Source organism: Erinaceus europaeus, chromosome 7, assembly GCF_950295315.1.
Source record: "Erinaceus europaeus chromosome 7, mEriEur2.1, whole genome shotgun sequence".
Lineage (NCBI taxonomy): Eukaryota > Metazoa > Chordata > Mammalia > Eulipotyphla > Erinaceidae > Erinaceus > Erinaceus europaeus.
In genome coordinates, this window is record NC_080168.1 from 19,559,411 (window position 1) to 19,578,718 (window position 19,308).

A 19,308-nucleotide genomic window follows, 5' to 3' on the forward strand; every position below is an offset into this window, starting at 1 on the left:
GAGGTTATGATTACTGAATTACATAAGAAATAGCATCCAAGATTAATGTTATGTATGGTATTTTTTTTTAGCTATGGAATTTTTAAAGCTCTTTTAAATACCAGGTTGTCAAATAAAAATATTTGAAAATTTTAAGAAGCAGATACTCAAGTGAGACCTGAGGTGCAGACCATTAGACAGAGCTGGGCAGAATGTGGGGTATGATTATCTATGTACCCCCATTTAAATTACTTTGAGTTATATCTCATAAAAGACTACCCCAGCCCCCAGGGAAGTATGGCATCTGGAACTATTACATCATGTGCCTTCAAGTATGAAGAAACACTTCACATGTTTTAAACATCTAATGTACAGTTCTGAAATTACTTTGAAGAAATAACCCTCCTGGGATGCTATGAGCTATAGTAAAATAGATTATCTTCATCATAAAATTAGAGGTAGTGGATGAAGTCATCTGAGCAAGAGGGCAGTCTGGGAGAATCTTGGACTAAAGTTAAATAAGCAACCACAAGGAAAAAAAATCTCAGATTACCTTAGAAAAACGATGAGCAGCTGCTGGGAGAAACCATTGGGGCTTGGTGAGCTGACCTTTCACCTGAATCAGTCATGTGGTGAATTAGTACTTTTTAAACGTGTCATACCCTGACCAAATGACATGTATTTTCCCTTGACATCAAGAGTCAGAGCCTCAGATTCTGCCCCTCTTCATTGTTGAGTGATGTGAATCAAATAATTAGAGATTCTGAATGTGAGCAATGAAAGAAATTGGCCAAGAATTCAGGGTCACAAGTCATCAGCCGTAACTAGAGAAGGTTAGATGACTCTTGAGCACTGTATTTGAAGAGGAGTGAAGAAGAGTGTGATTAGAGACCCTCAGTTGTCTCCAATCTCCAAGATGTCTACAAAACACCTTATCTTTAACCATATACAGAAAAAAATGTAAAGGACTGAAGTCTAGATATTCAGGACTGATTGCCTCATGGGCTTTGTGCTGGGCTAGGCTCCTTGTGGTAAGGACAGCCCCAGCATTGCTGAAGTGAGCATCTGGCAACATGGCTCCAGTCAGCCCCAGTCAGCTGGCTGTTGTCATCAGTGCAGGCTCAATTTGGGGACGAGGAAACAAACCATCACTGACTCCTAGTTTGAAGCAGAGCTCAAGACTTTAACTGAGTAGACAGTCTGAATCAGCCATAGAAAGTTCTGACTCTCCAACCAGAGTTTCATCTGCCTTAGGGCAAACCACCTATTCAATTAAATTCAACCATGATTATTGAGCAGTGTAAAGTCTTGAGGGATATAAGCTATCCCATGCTCGCAAGGAATTTACCATCCAGTTGGAGTAAAAAGACATCTAAAAATAAAAATAAGGTCAAAATGTAAGTTAGTTGAGAGTAAGATAAAGAACTTTGCTGGGTTCAAAGCTAGGAGAGATGATATCTCACAGGGTACATATAAAAAAGTTTTGTGGAAAAGGTCAAGTTGAGTATAATTTAGAGAGCTAGATGCTTATAGAGGAGCAATGTATTCCTGGTAGAAGCAATAGCAGAAGCATATAGGGACCAGAAAGCACAGGTGTGTTTGCTCATTGTAGTGTATACCGGTTTTGCAGGAGTTCAAACATTTGTAATAGACTGTTGGGAAATGAGATTAGAAATTTGACTAAATCCAAAGTATATAAACATTGGACATAAGAAGGGATGGATTGCCATTGAAGTGCTTAAGCATGGTTACTCCTTTATGACAGAATTCTCCATTAAATAGATAAATCATAATCAAAGTTACTTAATTATAAAATATTCTGAATAGTTTAAGAACCTTTTTCTTTTTCCCTGATCTATAACAGATAAATTCTTCTGATTCAAGAGCAGTAGAATGCTGTGATGTTGTAAACTCAGAAATATTCTGGATCAAGCTATATCTGTTTTTTTTTTTTTTTTTTGGCCAACGCCCATGTTCAGCAGGGAAGCAATTACAGAAGCCAGACTTTCTACCTTCTGCAACCCAAAATGACCCTGGGTCCATGCTCCCAGAGGGATAGAGAATGGGAAAGCTATCAGGGGAGGGGGTGGGATATGGAGAATGGGTGGTAGGAATTGTGTGGAATTGTACCTCTCCTACCCTATGGTTTTGTCAATTAATACTTTCTTAAATAAAAAAAAATAACAAAAAAAAGCCTGAAAAAATATGGTCTTATTGTGGTAGATGCGTGAATCTCCACTTACCCACCTCCTCAAATGAGGGAATTAATTGTCTATCACTTATGTTACCTATAACCTATCTTTTATTCTCTATGTTTCACTTACTTCACTCAATAAATTGTGGTAGAAACTGGGATCTAGCTAACATAGACATTTCCTCTAAAATCAGTATTGCGCCGCGCGTGTGTGTGTGTGTGTGTGTGTGTGTGTGTGTGTGTGTGTGTAGTCCATCTCCTGCATGTTCAGTTTTACTGCTTTGAGCCACTTTTATTTTTATTCAGATAGAGAAATAGAGAAAGGAGGAGGAAGAGGTGGAGGAGCAGGAGGAGGAAAAGCAGGAGGAGGAGAAGAAGGAAGAGGAGGAGGAGGAGAAGGAGGAGGAAAAGGAGAAAAAGGAGGAGGAGGAAGAGAGAGAAAGAGAGAGAGAGAGAGAGAGAGAGAGAGAGAGAGAGAGGGAGAGAGAGAGAGAGAAACATTAGAGCTCCCTCCATTGTCAAAGCACCACCTCCCATGTGGGTCTGGACTTGAACCTGAGTGGTTCACTGGATGGAGTGTAGGCATCCCATCCAGTGAGGTAGCTCTCTGACACTCAACTGAACTAAAGGTGAGACTTTGGCCACTATTTTGCTGGGCTGAGGTTCAGAGCTTTTCAGTTGCATTCTAACCATATTCACTTAAAATATCTTAAGCTACATCTGATTATAGTATTTCGAATATAATTTATTGGTGCAAGAGAAAAAGAAAGGGTATGAGAGGGAGAATCAGAGCATCACTCCATTATACACAGTGTTGGGGATTAAACTCAGGACCTTACCTGCAAGGTCTGTGCTCTCCCACTGAGCTACCTCTCCAGCCACAAAATATCTGTTTTTAAATTAATTAATTTATTCCCTTTTGTTGCCCTTTTGTTGTTGTAGTTATTATCACGTTATTATTGTTGTTGGATAGGACAGAGAGAAATGGAGAGAGGAGTGGAAGACAGAGGAGGGGAGAGAAAGATAGACACCTGCAGACCTGCTTCACCGCCTGTGAAGTGACTCCCCTGCAGGTGGGGAGCCCGGGGCTCGAACAGGGATCCTTCTGCCGGTCCTTGCGCTTTGCGCCACCTGTGTTTAACCCGCTGTGCTACCGCCCGACTCCCCAGCCACAAATTATCTTAATGACATTGGACACATTTTAAGAGTCACTGGACCTAGCATCTGTAAAATGCTGTCTGTGCCCTGCCGCCGAGCAGGCACTATGTAGCAAAGAACTTGTGAGAATGTAGGACAGGTCCTACTGGTTTGGCCAGGGTCCCACCTAATTCCTCATGACGAGCTCAGTCAGTGCGGGTGACACCTTCTTGAAGGTGTGGCTAAGCAGTTAACTTAATGGAGAGTAGGAGTTGTAGGTTTGGCTCCCCCACCACCACCACTGGGCCATTACTGGAGTGACATTCATTCTATTTTGAGTCTGGATTTGATGCAACAAGCAACAAGTAGATGAGATTTTAAAATAAGCAGAAGTCACTGAAAAGATTCTTGGCTGAACCCTGATTTGAGAGGAAGAGTTGACTGAGAGTATTCTTGTCAAGGTTCATCCCCAGGAGAATATCCACGAGGAAGAGAAGAACTCTGGGTTCTTTACCCCAGCCCTCAAGAAAGCTATGCCGTGAAAAGGCTTCTCATCCATCGACACTCAGCAAACTGGACTGGGTACCAATCGTTTCTTTTAGAGGTGGAGTAAAGATCGGAATTTACGTATCCATTGTGGTTGAAGGATGGCTTCCCAGTTCCATCAGCTTCGGATTCTGGTCTGGAAAAATTGGCTAGGTGTCAAAAGACAGCCGGTGAGTAAAAGGGGTAACCTTAAATTTCTAGGCAATCCCAAGAGGTGATAAAGAGAGGTAAAAAGAGAAGAGTTTTAGGGAATTGCCCAGGGCAGGAAATGAGATCTTTAGAAATCATCTCTGCATCTGTCTTACAGCTAATGGGGCAAATCTAAACATGCACCCCCCCCCCCCCCCAGCAGCCTTTTGATTTAAGTAAATTAAAAGAAAAAGCCAGGACATGTTCTGGAAAAAGAAACGGCTTTGCTTTGTTACTGGTTGAATAGGAATAAGTGTTGAACTCTGGGTTTCTGGATGAAAATGATTTTAGACATTTTATTTAACAAATGTTAAAGTAAATTAAGTATCAAGTGAATGATACAATAAATGAGAGAGGGAAATACTGAAAGAACAAAAGCAATAGCAAATCAGGCTAAATAATAAACTAAGTGGATAAATTTGGAAGCTATTGGTATAGAACAGCTGTTTGTAAATTTTAGCATCTAAATAGTATTTACTAGAAATGACACATTAAGAGTCAACTATGTGCCATGCTTCAAAGGTATTTCTGAATCACTAAACTTTACTGCTATAGTCAGTTTACTTTGCTCATTACAATATCTTTTTTTTTGTGCTCTTATATTCATGTTTGCTTTTTAAATTACCAAGTCAGCTATTAGGTCCCCATCAGATAGGGTCCATGGAGATTAGGAAGGAAATTGGCTTCTGTGAGTTGTCACATATTCAGGGAAGGTTTGAAAGCCAGGGGAATCCAGCGAGGCCCTCAATGTACCTTATTTTAGACTAGGAATCTCTGGCCTCTAATGAAGAGTAGGAATGTTATGCAAATAGTATGCATCACTGAAACCAATATTTTATCTGTGCACCTTATCAACACTAGGTTTGCTAGTAGTATTTGGTGCCTTAAGTGTTCTCATTTACACGTCAAGTGAAAGAAGTATATATTCATGTACCTCGTGAATTCAAATTATATTTATTTTTTGGAGATTTATGTATCTTATTTTTTTTTATAAGATAGATACTAGACCACTGTTTATCTGTGGCCTATGGTAGTACAGAGGATTGAACCTGAGACCTCCAGACCTCAAGCATGGAAATCTCATGGGCAGCCATTGCTCTTTCTCTGTAGTTTATGAATTAGTATTTTTCAATCTTAACGTAGTCTGTTTATGTAGGTAGGGAGTATGGACATCAAATGATAATTGTTAACATTTTCATTTTATTGTTTTTTTTAAATTATATTAATTTATTTATTGGATAGAGACAGCCAGAAATTGAGAGGGGAGGGGTGTGATAGAGAGGAAGAGAGAAAGAGAGACACTTGCAACACTTTCACCACTCGTGAAGTCTTCCCCCTACAGGTGAGGACTGGGGGTTCGAACCCTGGTCCCTCTGCCTTGTAACCTGTGCACTCGACTAGGTGCACCACCACCCGGCCCCCCATCTTATTGTTTTTAAACTGAAAGCAATACACTAAGTCCTATTATCTCCCCCAGGTAGGACCTATGTGGAATTCAGGAGGCAATGAATTTAGGTAGGTGGATATGATCAGAAGATGAGAGAAAGACTCTTAGTTCTGCTTCTCATCAGTCACATAACTTAGGTGGCAAATCACAATTTCTGTGAGCATTGGCTTCTCTATTTGTAAAATGATCATGAGGTCTATCATATCCTTCATGAGATGGCAAGGACTAAATATGGTAGAATAATTTAAAGTCCTTTATAAATGGTCAAAACATAAATGGCAAATATAGATGAAATTGGGACAATGTGATGATGACATGACACATCATAGCTGTGGTGACAGGGAATTTCAGAAGAAGAGAGTATTCAAGAGGAAGAAAACATACAGTAGTGTTCTTAAATGATGAAGACCTAATAGTTATTAGCAGTAATGCAGACAAACTGAAAATTATTGCTATTGATCAGTGGAATGATGAGGATATTTTCCTTACAACTCCATTTTATTAAAAAAATACCTCAGGTGAATATGTTTTTTTTTTAAGATTTTTATTAGTGATTTAATATTGATTTACAAAATTATAAGATAACAGGGGTATAATTTCCTACCTTTCCCACAGCCAGAGTTCTGTATACCTATTCCCTCCATTGGAAACTACATTTGTCTCCAAAGATCATAGAAATGGGTTAACTTATTTTTACAACTATATTTACCTATTTTTTTCCTATGGTCTGGCCTTCTCTTCATTTCTAAGTCACATCTACTACTTCTGAATGTCCTTCCTTTATTTTTTTCTCTTCTCTCTCTGGATCCTGATGGAATTGGAGTTCAGAACCCTCTGGTCATCTTCCCATAACATTTACCCTCTGGGAGTTTGGGACAAAGTTCTTTTGGGGGTGTAGAAGGTGGAAGTTCTGGCTTCCCTAATTGCTTCTTCACTGGATATGGGTGCTGACAGGTTGATCCACACCCCAGCCTGTTTCTGTCTTTCCCTAGTAGGGTAGAGCTCTGGAGAGTTAGATTCTGGGACACATTGGTGAGGTCGTCTACCCAGGGAGTTCAGGATGAAATCATAGTAGCATTCACAATTTGGTGACTGTGGCTTAGTGAGTTTCTAGAAAGATCCTGGTTGTACTTTGTCGAGTTTTCAAGGGATTTTTTTTCATTATTTTTTTCCTAGTTTATCAGGAAGCATGATCTGAAACAGCTGCTATACCATAGCTGCACCTCCCGTGAATACACTGTTTAATTAAGAAATTTTGTTTCTAGAATTTTTAATAGATGTTCTTCCTGGTCTATAAAGCAACTTTAGAGATTTTTTCCTCTCCATCTCATCAGTTTCTGCTGGGCATGTTATGTTTACAAGATGTGGATGTCAGCCTTGCTAAAATGTTTCCTATGATACCTATGTAATCAAAATCCCTTGAAGATTATTTCCAGTAACTGTGCTTTCGCCTAGGGAAAGAGTATATATGAACTATTAGTTCATTTTGGAATATCAAATGACTCAGCTCTTAAGAGCAATTGCAAAAATGGTACTCAGAACAGAAGAATCTTGGTTGTAGCAAGTGAGACTAGGTGAAGTCCAGAAGTGGGGGCAGTGAAAGTTACTTGAACACATTATAACCAGCTTGAGGGACACAAGAGACCTTCTGAAGATGATGGTGCCAAAAAGAGTAAGACTGAGAATTCTAAGTGAAGAACAAGATGATGAAGAAAGATGTATTTCTTTCTTCAAAGTTTTTCCAAGAGGTAGCTCCATCTCTCAGAATTAGAAAAATAATTTCGGAACACAGATGGAGAGGGTCTGTGTGTGAGATTGTTGCTTAAGAGGGAAGAATAAGAAAATTGGAATGTTAGAAAAATAATGATGGAAGATCAGAAGGGAGATAAAATGAAAACAGTTAAGGACATGGAAAGAAGGTGTATATAAATTTGAGGCAAGGACATGTAGACTTTTTATAAGAACTGGACCTTGTTACCCATCACACAAGGACTTAGATGAAAGATTTTTTTAAACTTCTATCTTTCTAAATGTGACACTTAAAACTATTTTTATAGCCAGAAATACAAAACTCAAGTTATGTTACATCTGAATTGTGTAGCCCTTCCTTAATGTTTGAGAAGTTTACAAGATTCTACAACAAAGCAAGGTGATGGGGAGAATCAATTATAGTGGAAGAAGTTAGGAATCTATTAATAGAAAATTGATCTACAAGGAAAAGAACCACAAAATATAATACAACTATTAGAGTGGGAGTTAAAAAGGAAATGTAAAAATACACATTAGTAAGATAATTACCAGTGACTGTATGCTGGGAGAAATTGACCATCAAAGGAATGAGCTAGGGGGGCCAGGAGGTGGCATACCTCGTTGAGTGCACAAAGTATTCTGGTTTGGGCCCAGTTCTCCACCTACAGGGACATGCTTTACAAGTAATGGAGCAGGTCTGCAGGTGTCTGTCTTGCTTTCTCCCAGCCTGTCACCCCCCTGGCCCTTAATTTCTCTCTGCCCTATCAAATGAAAAACAGAAAGAAAGAAACAAAGAAAGGAAGAAAGAAAGAATGAAAGAAAGAAAAAAGAAAGGAAGGAAGACAAGGAAGGAAGGAAGGAAGGAAGGAAGAAAAAAAGAGAAAAGAAGGAAAAAAAAAAAAAGAAAAAAGACTGCCAGGAGCGGTGGATTTGTAGCAATAACCCTGGTAGATAAAAACGTGTGTGTGTGTGTGTGTGTGTGTGTGTGTGTGTGTGTGTGTGTGTGTGTGTGTGTGTGTGTGTGTAGTGGTACATGGTTTTATAGCTCTTGGGCCAACATTTTTATTCAGATAAAGAGGCAGATGGAGAAAAAGAAAAAGAAGATGACCCATTGCAGAGGGGAAGCTTGATGAGTGATGGATAGTGTTGCAAATGTCTCCCTTTCTGCCGGAATCTTTTACATTCTATATCATAACTCTGTCTCTCATCCTCTATGAAAAATAAAGAAAATTTTAATAATGACTATCAGGACTGGCAGAGTGAGCAGCCATTGAGCACCAGCAATAACATTGGTTGCAAAAACAAACAAACAAGCACCAACCCCAGAGTTACCCCCAGTATCAGGATACTCTCACGTGATGTGTGACTCAAATGGAAGTTGCACACATAGCAAGACCTGAGCCCTTCCTGGTGAACTATTTCTCCAGCTCCAGAATCCTTAATTTTTGGCTTGACCTACCTCACAAATGCATTTTGTAAAATCAAATATTAGAATTCTGAATTACTTAGAATAATCTAATTACCTTAACTTTACGGATTCCCAGAGAGCTCCAGAGTCTTGTCCAAAGCCATATAGTAAGCTCAAGGATCCAAAGTGCAATCTTCTTAACAGATTGAATCCCTTCATTACCTTTGCTGCATCCCTAATGCCCCTCCCTTATTTGAGAGTCATTTCCTAGAAACCTCTGATCCCTGTTCAGAGTGGAGCTCACTAAGCAAGAGATCAGACTTTGCCAAGTAAGCCTTAGACTTACTGCTGACTTTTAGTGATACAGTCAATTTGCCATAATGCAAAAGAATATGAAAGGAGTGTGAAAAAATACATTAAGAACCTACAGAAATGTTAGGTAATAGTGGAAATCAATTAGATGTTATTGCCACCGTGCTGGACTTGTAATTTAAGCCTGAAAAGAATGAAAAAAAATGAAGATATACTCCACTAGAGATAGTTAGCAGTAGGGAGACTGATTTAATGAAATGATGCTGGTTAATGAAAACCAACAGTCCTGCCAGCATCAAGCCAAAAGACTAGAGAGTACCCAGGTTTATCTTTCATTAAGAAAGTGGGTTCTAAACAGGCATTCCAAGGGGCGACTTCAGATATCTGTGGAAGCGGAATCCAGTTCCAGAAGGGAAGTCAGCTTCAGCTGTACACTTCCTGTTGTAACTGTCTGACTAATGAACCACATGACGCGCAGCTCCTGCTAGATCTAATTTTTCTCTCATGGACATTCCCACATGATAGAATTGATAAATGTTTAATACTTTCCCCCTCCATGTTTTATAGTACTTTTTTTTTTTTTTAGTGATTTAATATTGAGTTACAAAACCATAAGATAACAGGGGTATAATTCCACACTCTTCCTACCACCAGAGTTCTGTGCTCCCCTTTCCTCCAGTGGAAATGGTAGAAGTTCTCCCAAAGTCACAGATACGGGTTGACTATTATTTATGTAATTATCTGTCTGTAATCTATCTGTCCATCTGTCTGTCTGTCTATTTATTTTCATTCATTTTTTTTTCTATGTTTCTACCTTCTCTTCCTTTCTGAGTCACACCTACACTTATTACTACTTCCAGATGTTCTTCCTTTTTCCTTCTTCCTCAGGTTCCTGATGGAATTGGGGTTCAGAGCCCTTTACTCATCGTTTTTAACATTTATCCCAATTTTAAGTACTTTTGATAAAGGTTAACACCATTGCCACAATTTGCATGTTGCTCACAAATCTTTCCTTCACAGTGACCGGAAAAAGAGAAATAGTTAACTTTGAAATTGTGGATGGAATGGTACTTGTGTTAGAATACTGTTTAAATGAAAACAAGTTAGGAATAAGCTCTAATCTGTAATTACAAATCAGATTAAAACGGACTAGATCAAGTTTCCTCTTTATACATAAAATGTATCAATATTTTATTTGTTTTAACAAAAGAAAGAGAGAAGGAGAGAGAAAGGAAGGCAGGCAGGCAGGCAGACTGCTCAACTCTGGCTTATGGTTGTGTATGAGATTGAACCTGGAATTTTGGAACCTCAGGCATTAAAGTCTTTTTGCATAACCATTATGCTATCTCCCTTGCCCTAAGCCTTCTTTTTATTTGTTAAATAAATTTAATCTATCTGTGCAGTATGATTACTGGTGCATAGCAGGCACACACCATTTTCTTATTTTAAGCAGTCATAAAAAGTAAATAAAATGAATATTTAGAAATGAGGTCAATAGATAAATTAGCAAAAACACCCAATACAATATATCATTTCTATATACATCATGAAATAGTTATCCATCTCAAAATATAACCTAGACAATATATATTTCATATAATTTTCTTGATTCCAACTTTCTGATGGACCATTTAAATGATGACAGTGTTAAATAACAAGCTCAACTAACTGAGAACTCCACTTTATTTATTTTTTGTTTTGAGGTTGGACTATGAACCTTGAAGTCTTTTTGTTACCACCAAATAAAAGTCACCCTTAACTTACTGGACCATGCAAAAGGAAAGGCAGAGAAAGAAGAGACAGTATACTCGATGTATGGAAGGTCAAACAATTTTTATTTTCAAGTTTGTAATAAAAAGTTCTCACTATAGGTTACAAAATGACCTTTAAATGACTTTCAATGCTCTTGTAGTAATAAAAGTATAATAATATGATCAAAGAGAACTATTAATCTATTTTGTAGTAGTTTAGCTATTTAGCTTAGTGGTTAACTGTGCAGGTGTAGAAGCCAGGCTCTCTGGGTTCAGACACCAGATCTAGCATTTAGTGACTTATATGATGAAGGCATATTTCATTTCTTTAAGATTCTAATTTCCCATCTGCAAAAGGAAATGATGTGATTATATTAAATGAGATAATGCATGTGAAGTGTTTAGCATAACATCTTGAACATTCTAAGCAGTCAATAAATATTAGCTGTTATCATTTGGAGTACTGTTTTGAATTCTAATACTAGTTATAAGAAGACCACTTGAAACAAGTATTACTAATCCTAAGGAAGACACTTTGAAAATACATTTTATAAGAAATTGTTTAAGCAACTGGCATTGAAATCTAGCAGGAGAGGGGAATTTTTTTCAAATACTTGGAGAATTCTCATGTGGAAGATGAGGCTAAATAAGACAAATGATTTTTAGTCATGAGAAGAAACAGTTCACAGTAGTATGAGCAAAAGGATCAAGCACTGTGAGTTGTCCCATAATAAATCTCCTAAAATAGGGGATTTCTAGTCTCTGCAAAGAATTCTTTTTTTTCAATGTTTCTTTTTTTATTGTTGTAGTTATTATTGTATTGTTGTTAATGTCGTTGTTGTTGGATAGGACAGAGAGAAATGGAGAGAGGAGAGGAAGACTGAGAGGAGGAGAGAAAGATAGACACCTGCAGTCCTGCTTCACTACCTGTGAAGCGATTCCCCTGCAGGTGGGGAGCCGGGAGCTCGAACCGGCAGTCCTTCCGCCAGTCCTTGGGCTTTGTGCCACCTGTGCTTAACCCACTGTGCTACCGCCTGACTCCCTCAGGAAAGATTTCTAACTCCTGATTTGTCAGTCATTCTGAACTTCTTTTTCTGGAACATTGTGTCCTCTTTCCATCTATGGATCGTCACTCCTATGTATCTTCTACTTGAAAGACTTCTCGTGTTTTCTCACTCTCCATCCAACACACTTACCCTTTATTCTGTCTTTCTATCACCCCACCCACTTATTTTTCCTTCCTACCTCTGTCTTCTACATATATTTTATATATATCCTGTGCCTATGTCCTGGTTTGGAAATAATGATGCCTCAGTAAGCAAGGAACACATCTCATATTCAGATGTCCGTTACAACAAGTTAGCGTTTCTTGTCAAAATTGGTATTTTTCAGAACTGAGACAGAGAAGGGGTTAGATGACCCAGATACTACTTGTGGTATAAGAAAGTAAGATATAAATCCACTGTGCGCACAAGTTTTTTATCTATACTATGTCATTATGTGCACTGTAGAAGTCAGGAGTTTATACCTACACTGCTAATTCTAACCCAGCACTATAGAGCTCATTCTATTTTCCTCCTTTTCCAAGTTTATGATGCCCCTGATGGATAGTGAGAAGAAGTTCATCTCCTCATAAAAGGGGGCATATTTACTGTTTCGGTGAACCTCATCATGTGAACACAGTTGCTCTCTGTTTGCCCTGCAAACACCATCTTTACCCTCTTTATCCCACTTGGACCTTGATGCTGCACTGAATGTCCTGTCACTTTGCAAGGGACTCAAATCCCTCACTGTAATGTCTTTAGATCTACAGTTAGTTAACTTATCTTGCCAGGCATCATTTGTAGACTTCTGGGCACTGAGTTTTTTCAGAGAGAGAGAGGGATAGGGGTAGAGATGACAGAGATAGAGATAGAACAAAATGGGGCATCTTGATAGAAAATAAATCCTGGCTAATGAAATATATATCTTAGCCCACTAATGAATTATAAACTACTCAGCATGCTAAGCACTTAGTTTTCAGAAATACAGGGAGAGATAGAATGCGAGTTAACTATACAGGCAAGTGTGTGACAGTCAGTATATTATCCCAAACCATGAAAATCTTAAATCTCCCCTTCTCCAAATTTCCACATAGCCCCAATGACTATCTCCATACAATCAATTTATTAATCTTTTGTATAAGTAAACAAACAAAAATCAGGGCTCACTGGTTTAGTATTCGCCTCCTTGATACTTCATTTGCTTCTGAGTTATCTATGATAATATCCAGAGGCATATTGAGATCAGTCCTGTTGCTATGAAAATTTTAATTTTGCTTATTTCCTGCTATTGTGATTAACTGTCAACCTTATCATTGCCGAGATCACTGTGTAGAGCACTTTGTATTTATTATGCTTCTGAAATACAGTATATTGAAATGTTTTCCAAACCTCTCTGACCTAAAACCCTAAGGGAAATCTTGTGATAATGATTGCTTATGGGGTTGCTATGGTTTTGCCTTTAACAGGGATTGAATTAACTTAACCTATTCTGTTGTAAATGACATATTTGTCTGGACTTATATCACATCTAAAATTAATTACAAAATTTACCAAAGCATCTTCATGGCACCATCAAATTACAGCCAACCAACAGACAACTTAAAGATATTGCTTGACATGCACCCCTGGTACCTGTGTTAGTACAATAGATGTCTGTTGTTTGCCAAATTCTCATGAGGTTTGCTATACAAAATTAATGGATGATCTCAAACTTAGCTACAAGGCATTAAATCTTATTGGACAGAATCTTTTGTAAAATAATAACCATGGCCACAAATCTAAAACCAATCATGCCACAAATAGTAGAATGTTTAACCTAATTCCTTACAGTCTACATTTTCAATGAGCCACGCAAATGGTACCTTCTATCTAGTATCTCTGAAGAGCAGACTCTAATTTTCAAATACATCAGCGACTAGGCCAGAATAATAACACTTCTTCTACTTCTATAGTACTTGTATTTTTCCAATATGCTTTCTTGTTTGTACCTCATCACAGTAAGATAATTTTAAAAGGCATCCTAGCTTCAGTGTATTGATATTCATAGCCTTGTCCCCTGCTGTTTCCCAGCTGGATACATGACTTGCAACGACTTATGCTAACCTTCTGCACCCTGGAATAAATTTCAAAATAGGAGAATTAAACGAAACAAAACAAAACAAAACAAAACAAAAAAAGAGTTGAAGCAGGTCAGGTATCCTTAGCTCCTTCTGTGGTATGAATGTCATTAGTAAGCTAGTGAAGCCCATGTCCTTTAATTAAACACACACACACACACACACACACACACACACCCCAGAGGGAAAACAAGAGCATCACTCTGGAATATGCAGTGCTGGGTATGGGGACTCAGGGCCTATGCTTGCTAGTCCAATGCTTTATCCACTACGCCTTTTGGATACCTGTTTGCCTTTTGATAATCAGGTTTTTTAGATCGATAAACTAAATAGGTCAGTATTTTTAAATAATCATTTTATTGGGAAATGTTGATTCATAAGACTGCTGTCACAGGTTGTAGTGTCTTATCTCTCATAATTAGTGTCATCACACCACACCTCCCAACAACTTGTCATCTACCACTGTAGGATATTATTATTCCCTAATAATCAAAAAGAAAATATATGATGTGGCAGAGTGTATTTCTATATTAGAACATTAAACAAGTATATTTGGTGGGTCTTTAACTGCCATCATGTTAATATAAATATTAATATGTGAGTATGAATAGCACTCAGATGTATCTGCAACACTGATATGATTCGAAAATATATGTGGTCTTGATTAGTGGCAAAGTCAGTTACTTTAAAAAAATTATTATGGGGCCCGGTGGCGGTGGACCTGGTTGAGTGCAAATATTACAATGTGTATGACCCAGATTCGAGCCCCTGGTCCCCACGTGCAGGAGAAAAGCTTTGCAAGTGGTGAAGCTGTGCTGCAGGTGTCTCTGTGTCTCTCTCCCTACCACCCCCTCCCTTTTGATTTCTGGCTATCTCTATCCAATAAAAATAGTATCACTATTTTTTATTGGATAGAGAAATTGAGAGGGGAGGGGAAGATAAAGGGACAGAGACAGAGAGACACCTGCAGCACTGCTTCACCACTCAGGAAGCTTTCCCCTAGCAGGTGGGGACCAGTAGCTCGAACCCAGGTCCTTGCACATTGTAATGTGTGCACTCAACCAGGTGTGCCATCACCTGGCCTCTAATCTTTTTTTTCCTATCTAAATTTATGAATGCCTAAAACGTAACCATTAGATATTTTAGAAAAGAGCATGATTTATTTATTAATTTTTCTTATATTTGATAGGACAGACAGAAATTGAGGAGAAGTATATAGAGAGGGAAGGAGTCAGAGAGACACCTACATTCCTGCTTCACTGCTTGTGAAGTTTCCCCCTGCAGGTAGGAACCAGGAACTAAACCAGAGTCTTTGTACATGGTAATGTGTGTGTTCACCCAAGGGCACCACTTCCTGGCCCACAATTAGAAGATCTTAAGGCAACTTTCCAACAAAATATTCATCATTTTAGAAACAAGTCTAATTAGGTAGAACAGCTTTAGTTCCAGTCTGGTTTACAGACCGGTGACACCAGCATCACTCTCCTAGGAACTGATTAGAAATGCAAAGTCTGGGAGCTAGGCCGCAGTTGGTTGACCACACGCATTACAACATGCAAGCACCTAGATTCAAGTCCCTCATCCTTAGCTGCCAAGGGGAAGTTTCACAAGTGTTGAAGTAATGCTGCAGGTATCTCTCTCCCTCTGTCTCACATTCCCCTCTCAAATTCTCTCTGCTCTATCAAATCAAATACATATAAAAGAAACAAAATGCAGACTCTCTTTTGTTACGTCCAGTTCAGTAGTTTGAGTCTGTCTTTACATGATGCCCAGGTGACATAGCTGGCCCACTGATGCTGAAGAAGAGCTGTTGTAGACTAAAACATTCAACTTAAATAATTTTTTTTTCATCTGCTTTTTTAAAATTAATGATTTAGTAATGATGTTTACAAGGTTGCAAGATAATGGGTATAATTCTACAGAGTTCCCACCACCAAAGTTCTGTGTCCCATCCCCTCCTTTGGAAACTTCCCTATGCTTCATCCCTCTGGGAGTATGGGCCAACATTCTCTATGGGGTGCAGAGAGTGGAAAGCCTGACTTCTGTAATTGATTCTCCACTGGACATGGGTGTTGGCAGGGGGATTCATACCCCTAGCTTGTTTCTATCTTTCCGTAGTGGAGAGGCAGCATTCCAGGAAGTATTGGTGAGATCATCTGACCATGAAATCAGAATGGCATCATAGTAGCTTTTGCAGCTTGGTGACTGAAAGGCAGTAAGATATAAAGCAGGACAAATTGTTTAATAAACAAGAACCAAAAGGTAGAAATAGGGCAGATGAAATTAGGAGTTTTCAGGTGAGAAGAAGCTAGGAAGTCTCTTTTAGGTATGTTCCATGAGGCTCATGAGTTTAGTAATTTTTTCCTGAGCTTGATAGGTAGGCTAAAAATATTGTTTGGGAAGATGGTGTCAGAGTTGAAAATTGGGCTATGAAGCTGGATTAGGGCAGAGAGTATCTCCCAAACTTGAAAAAAGTATGCAAATGCAATTAACTATTTACCCCATCAGTTTGACATAGGGCCCATATATATATCCACATTTAGCATAGTCTGAGTGTACAGTCTATAGTCCCAACAGGGAATATTCTAGGCTACAGTTATGTTTTTAACATACAATAAATTCAAGTGCCTTTGATGTATAGTCATATGCTCACTTTGAAAACTTGACCTGGCCTGGAAAGATAGCTCAGTGGTTGGCACAAATGCCTTCCCATGTGATTAGCTTAGGCTCAAGCCCTGGCACCACAAGGGGAACTACTCTGACACTGGGGGGAAGCTTTAGTGCTGCATTTCTCTCGTGCAGTCTTTTTCCCTATGTGAGTGAAAAAGTCAGCCCAGGAGTTGTGACAATGTACATGTCTGAGGCTTTGGTTCAGCAAAGAAAGAAACAAGAAAGTGAAAAACTTGCCTTTTAACCCAATGCCCAGGATATTGGGATCTGGCCTACCACCAGAGTGAATAGTGCTCTTAAACTCACAGTGGAGATTTTCATAGACGATTTAGGTTAGAAATTGCTTGCGCATCAGTAACAGGATGCAGCTAGATGGTTTTAAAGTCTTGAGGAGCCTCAGGCAATCATTTGAGATTTGGCAGAAGCAAATTGTCTTTTAAAAGTGGAGGAAGAATGATAAGAAGTCTGAGGGCATAGCCAGAGATACAGCTCTAACTTTCTCTTGAGACCTTGAGAGAAGACTTGTTCTGTGTGGCTTAGTTTGAGCACGATAACTACTTGCATATCACAGTTAATGTTCTTGTGAATAAGCATTTTTCATTGCCCTGGAAATGGTTTTATAGGTTTGTAAAATAAAAAGTAGTTAGTGTCTTGTGAACTGAATCTGTTCTCCCTCTCTCTCTCTCTCTCTCTCTCTGTGTGTATCTGTGTGTGTGTGTGTGTGTATCTGTGTGTGTGTGTATGTCTCTCTCTCTCTCTGTGTACGCACACATGTGCAGGAATATCACATCTGAAGTTCTTTTAGTGAGATTCACTAATAGAAATTTCAATGCAGCATACAATTTTTTGGTATTTATTTTGCATCAGTGGAACTCCAGGAATTAATAGCACAGAGCTTCTGTTAGAAAAGAATTGCCAGTACATATGGTAAGCTAGATAAAAAAAATAACTGACTATAAGAATATGTTAAGGTCTATGGTAGAAAGAAACACAAGAAGCTCTTTAGATGTTATAGGATGTGGTTGCTCAGAAGTTCCTGTCTGTTCACTTATTCAATGAATCAATAGCTCTTCACTACTTTGTTTAACAATGCTTATTGAGTTATTACCCAATGACATACTATAGTGGCAGAGTTCTGAATGCTGACATTGGAATTGATAAGATAGATGTAGGTGAAAAATATGTTGAATTTATATGCCCTATTTAGAATATTGGACTTTATTTAATGACCAGCTGGGAAGCTGTTACTCGCCAGGGGTTGGGTGGTGATTCATCTGGCAGAACACACACACTACCATGCATAAAGATCCAAGGTCAAGCCCCCCCCCCACACACACACACTCAACACACAAATACCTGTGGAGGAGGAAGCTTCACAAGCACTGGAGTAGTGCTACAAGTTATCTCTGTTTTTAATTTTCTTAACATTCTCTTTATTTATGTACTGGATAGAGATAGAAATGGAGAGGAAAGGGGAAGGTAGAGAGGGAGAGAGACAAAGAGACATCTGCAGCTCTGCTTCACCACTTGCAAAATTTTCCCCCAGCAGGTGGGGGACTGGGAGCTTGAACCTGGGACTTTGTGCACTGTCATATGTGCACTTAACCAGGTGTGCCATCTCCCAGCCCTTGTAGGTATCTCTCTTTCTCTCTCCCTTCCATCTCCATTTCTCTTGTTTCTTATCAGAAAAAGGAAAGAAGGAAGGAAGGAAGGAAGGAAGGAAGGAAGGAAGGAAGGAAAGAAGGAGGGAAGGAAGGAAGGAAGGAAGGAAGGAAGGAAGAAAGGAAGAGAGGAGGGAAGGGAGGAGGGAGGAAATAAATGACCTCCAGGAAATGTAGAATCATCGTGGAGACACCATACTTCAGCAATAACCCTGGTGGAGAGAAAACCGAAGCAAAAAAAAAAGTTATTGGTCAGATTTTAAGTTTAAGGTCACTATTCTTGGCAAAGTCATGAGAGGTGACATGGAAGGGGACTTTCAAATATTATTTCAATTTTCTAATCCTGGGAAAATTGTGTTCATTTTAGCTGTCTTGCATTTTTACAGACTTAACATTTCATTCTTGTTAAATGCTGATAAATATCTGACTTGTGTTGAAATTTTATAGTATGATGTCCTTCCTATCAGAAATATAATCAACATTTTTCCCATCATTATTTTTCAGCTTTGGACACTTGTCTTGATTTTATGGCCAGTCATTATTTTCATAATTTTGGCTATTACCAGGACCAAATTCCCTCCAAAAGCAAAGCCAACTTGTAAGTAAATGAAATGTATTTGTCTTCTCAATAATTCAGATTCTAGTTAGAACTTATTTTGCTACCATTTTAATATTTCATTCTAAAATTTATTCTTCAATAGTGTTTTTAATTGTAAATATCCATATAAACACTTACTATGTTTTATTGTGGTCATTAAAATTAGAATTAACCTGTAATATTTACCTAGAAAAATATGCAAAAGGCAGGATATATTTATTTATTTACTTATTTATTTTCTTTTTGGGGGAATTAATGGTCTACGGTCAACAGTAAAGTATAGTAATTTGTACATGTGTAATATTTCTGTTTTCTTTTTAAGAAATATTTTTATATTTATTTATTTTATCTTTTGTTGCCCTTGTTGTTTTTTTATTGTTGTTGTAATGGAGCTCAGTTTCCCACATAACAATCTAACCCTCCATCTAGGTTCTCTTTCGCCATCATGTTCCAAATCCTGAACTCCCCTGCCCCACCCTTTGTCTTACTTTGCTGCAGTGCACCAAC

At 38.5% G+C, this 19,308-nt stretch overlaps 1 protein-coding gene across 1 annotated transcript in view; it reads left to right on the forward strand.

The window, feature by feature from the left end:
* Nucleotides 1-3,602: 3,602 nt before the first annotated feature.
* The window catches only part of ABCA12 (ATP binding cassette subfamily A member 12), a 224,964-nt gene continuing 209,258 nt past the window's right edge, over nt 3,603-19,308 (forward strand). The window contains exons 1-2 of the mRNA XM_060193951.1: nt 3,603-4,026; nt 18,708-18,801. Coding sequence (XP_060049934.1) covers nt 3,958-4,026; nt 18,708-18,801 — 163 coding nt within the window. The 5' untranslated portion in view covers nt 3,603-3,957. The remainder of the gene's footprint in view (nt 4,027-18,707; nt 18,802-19,308) is intronic.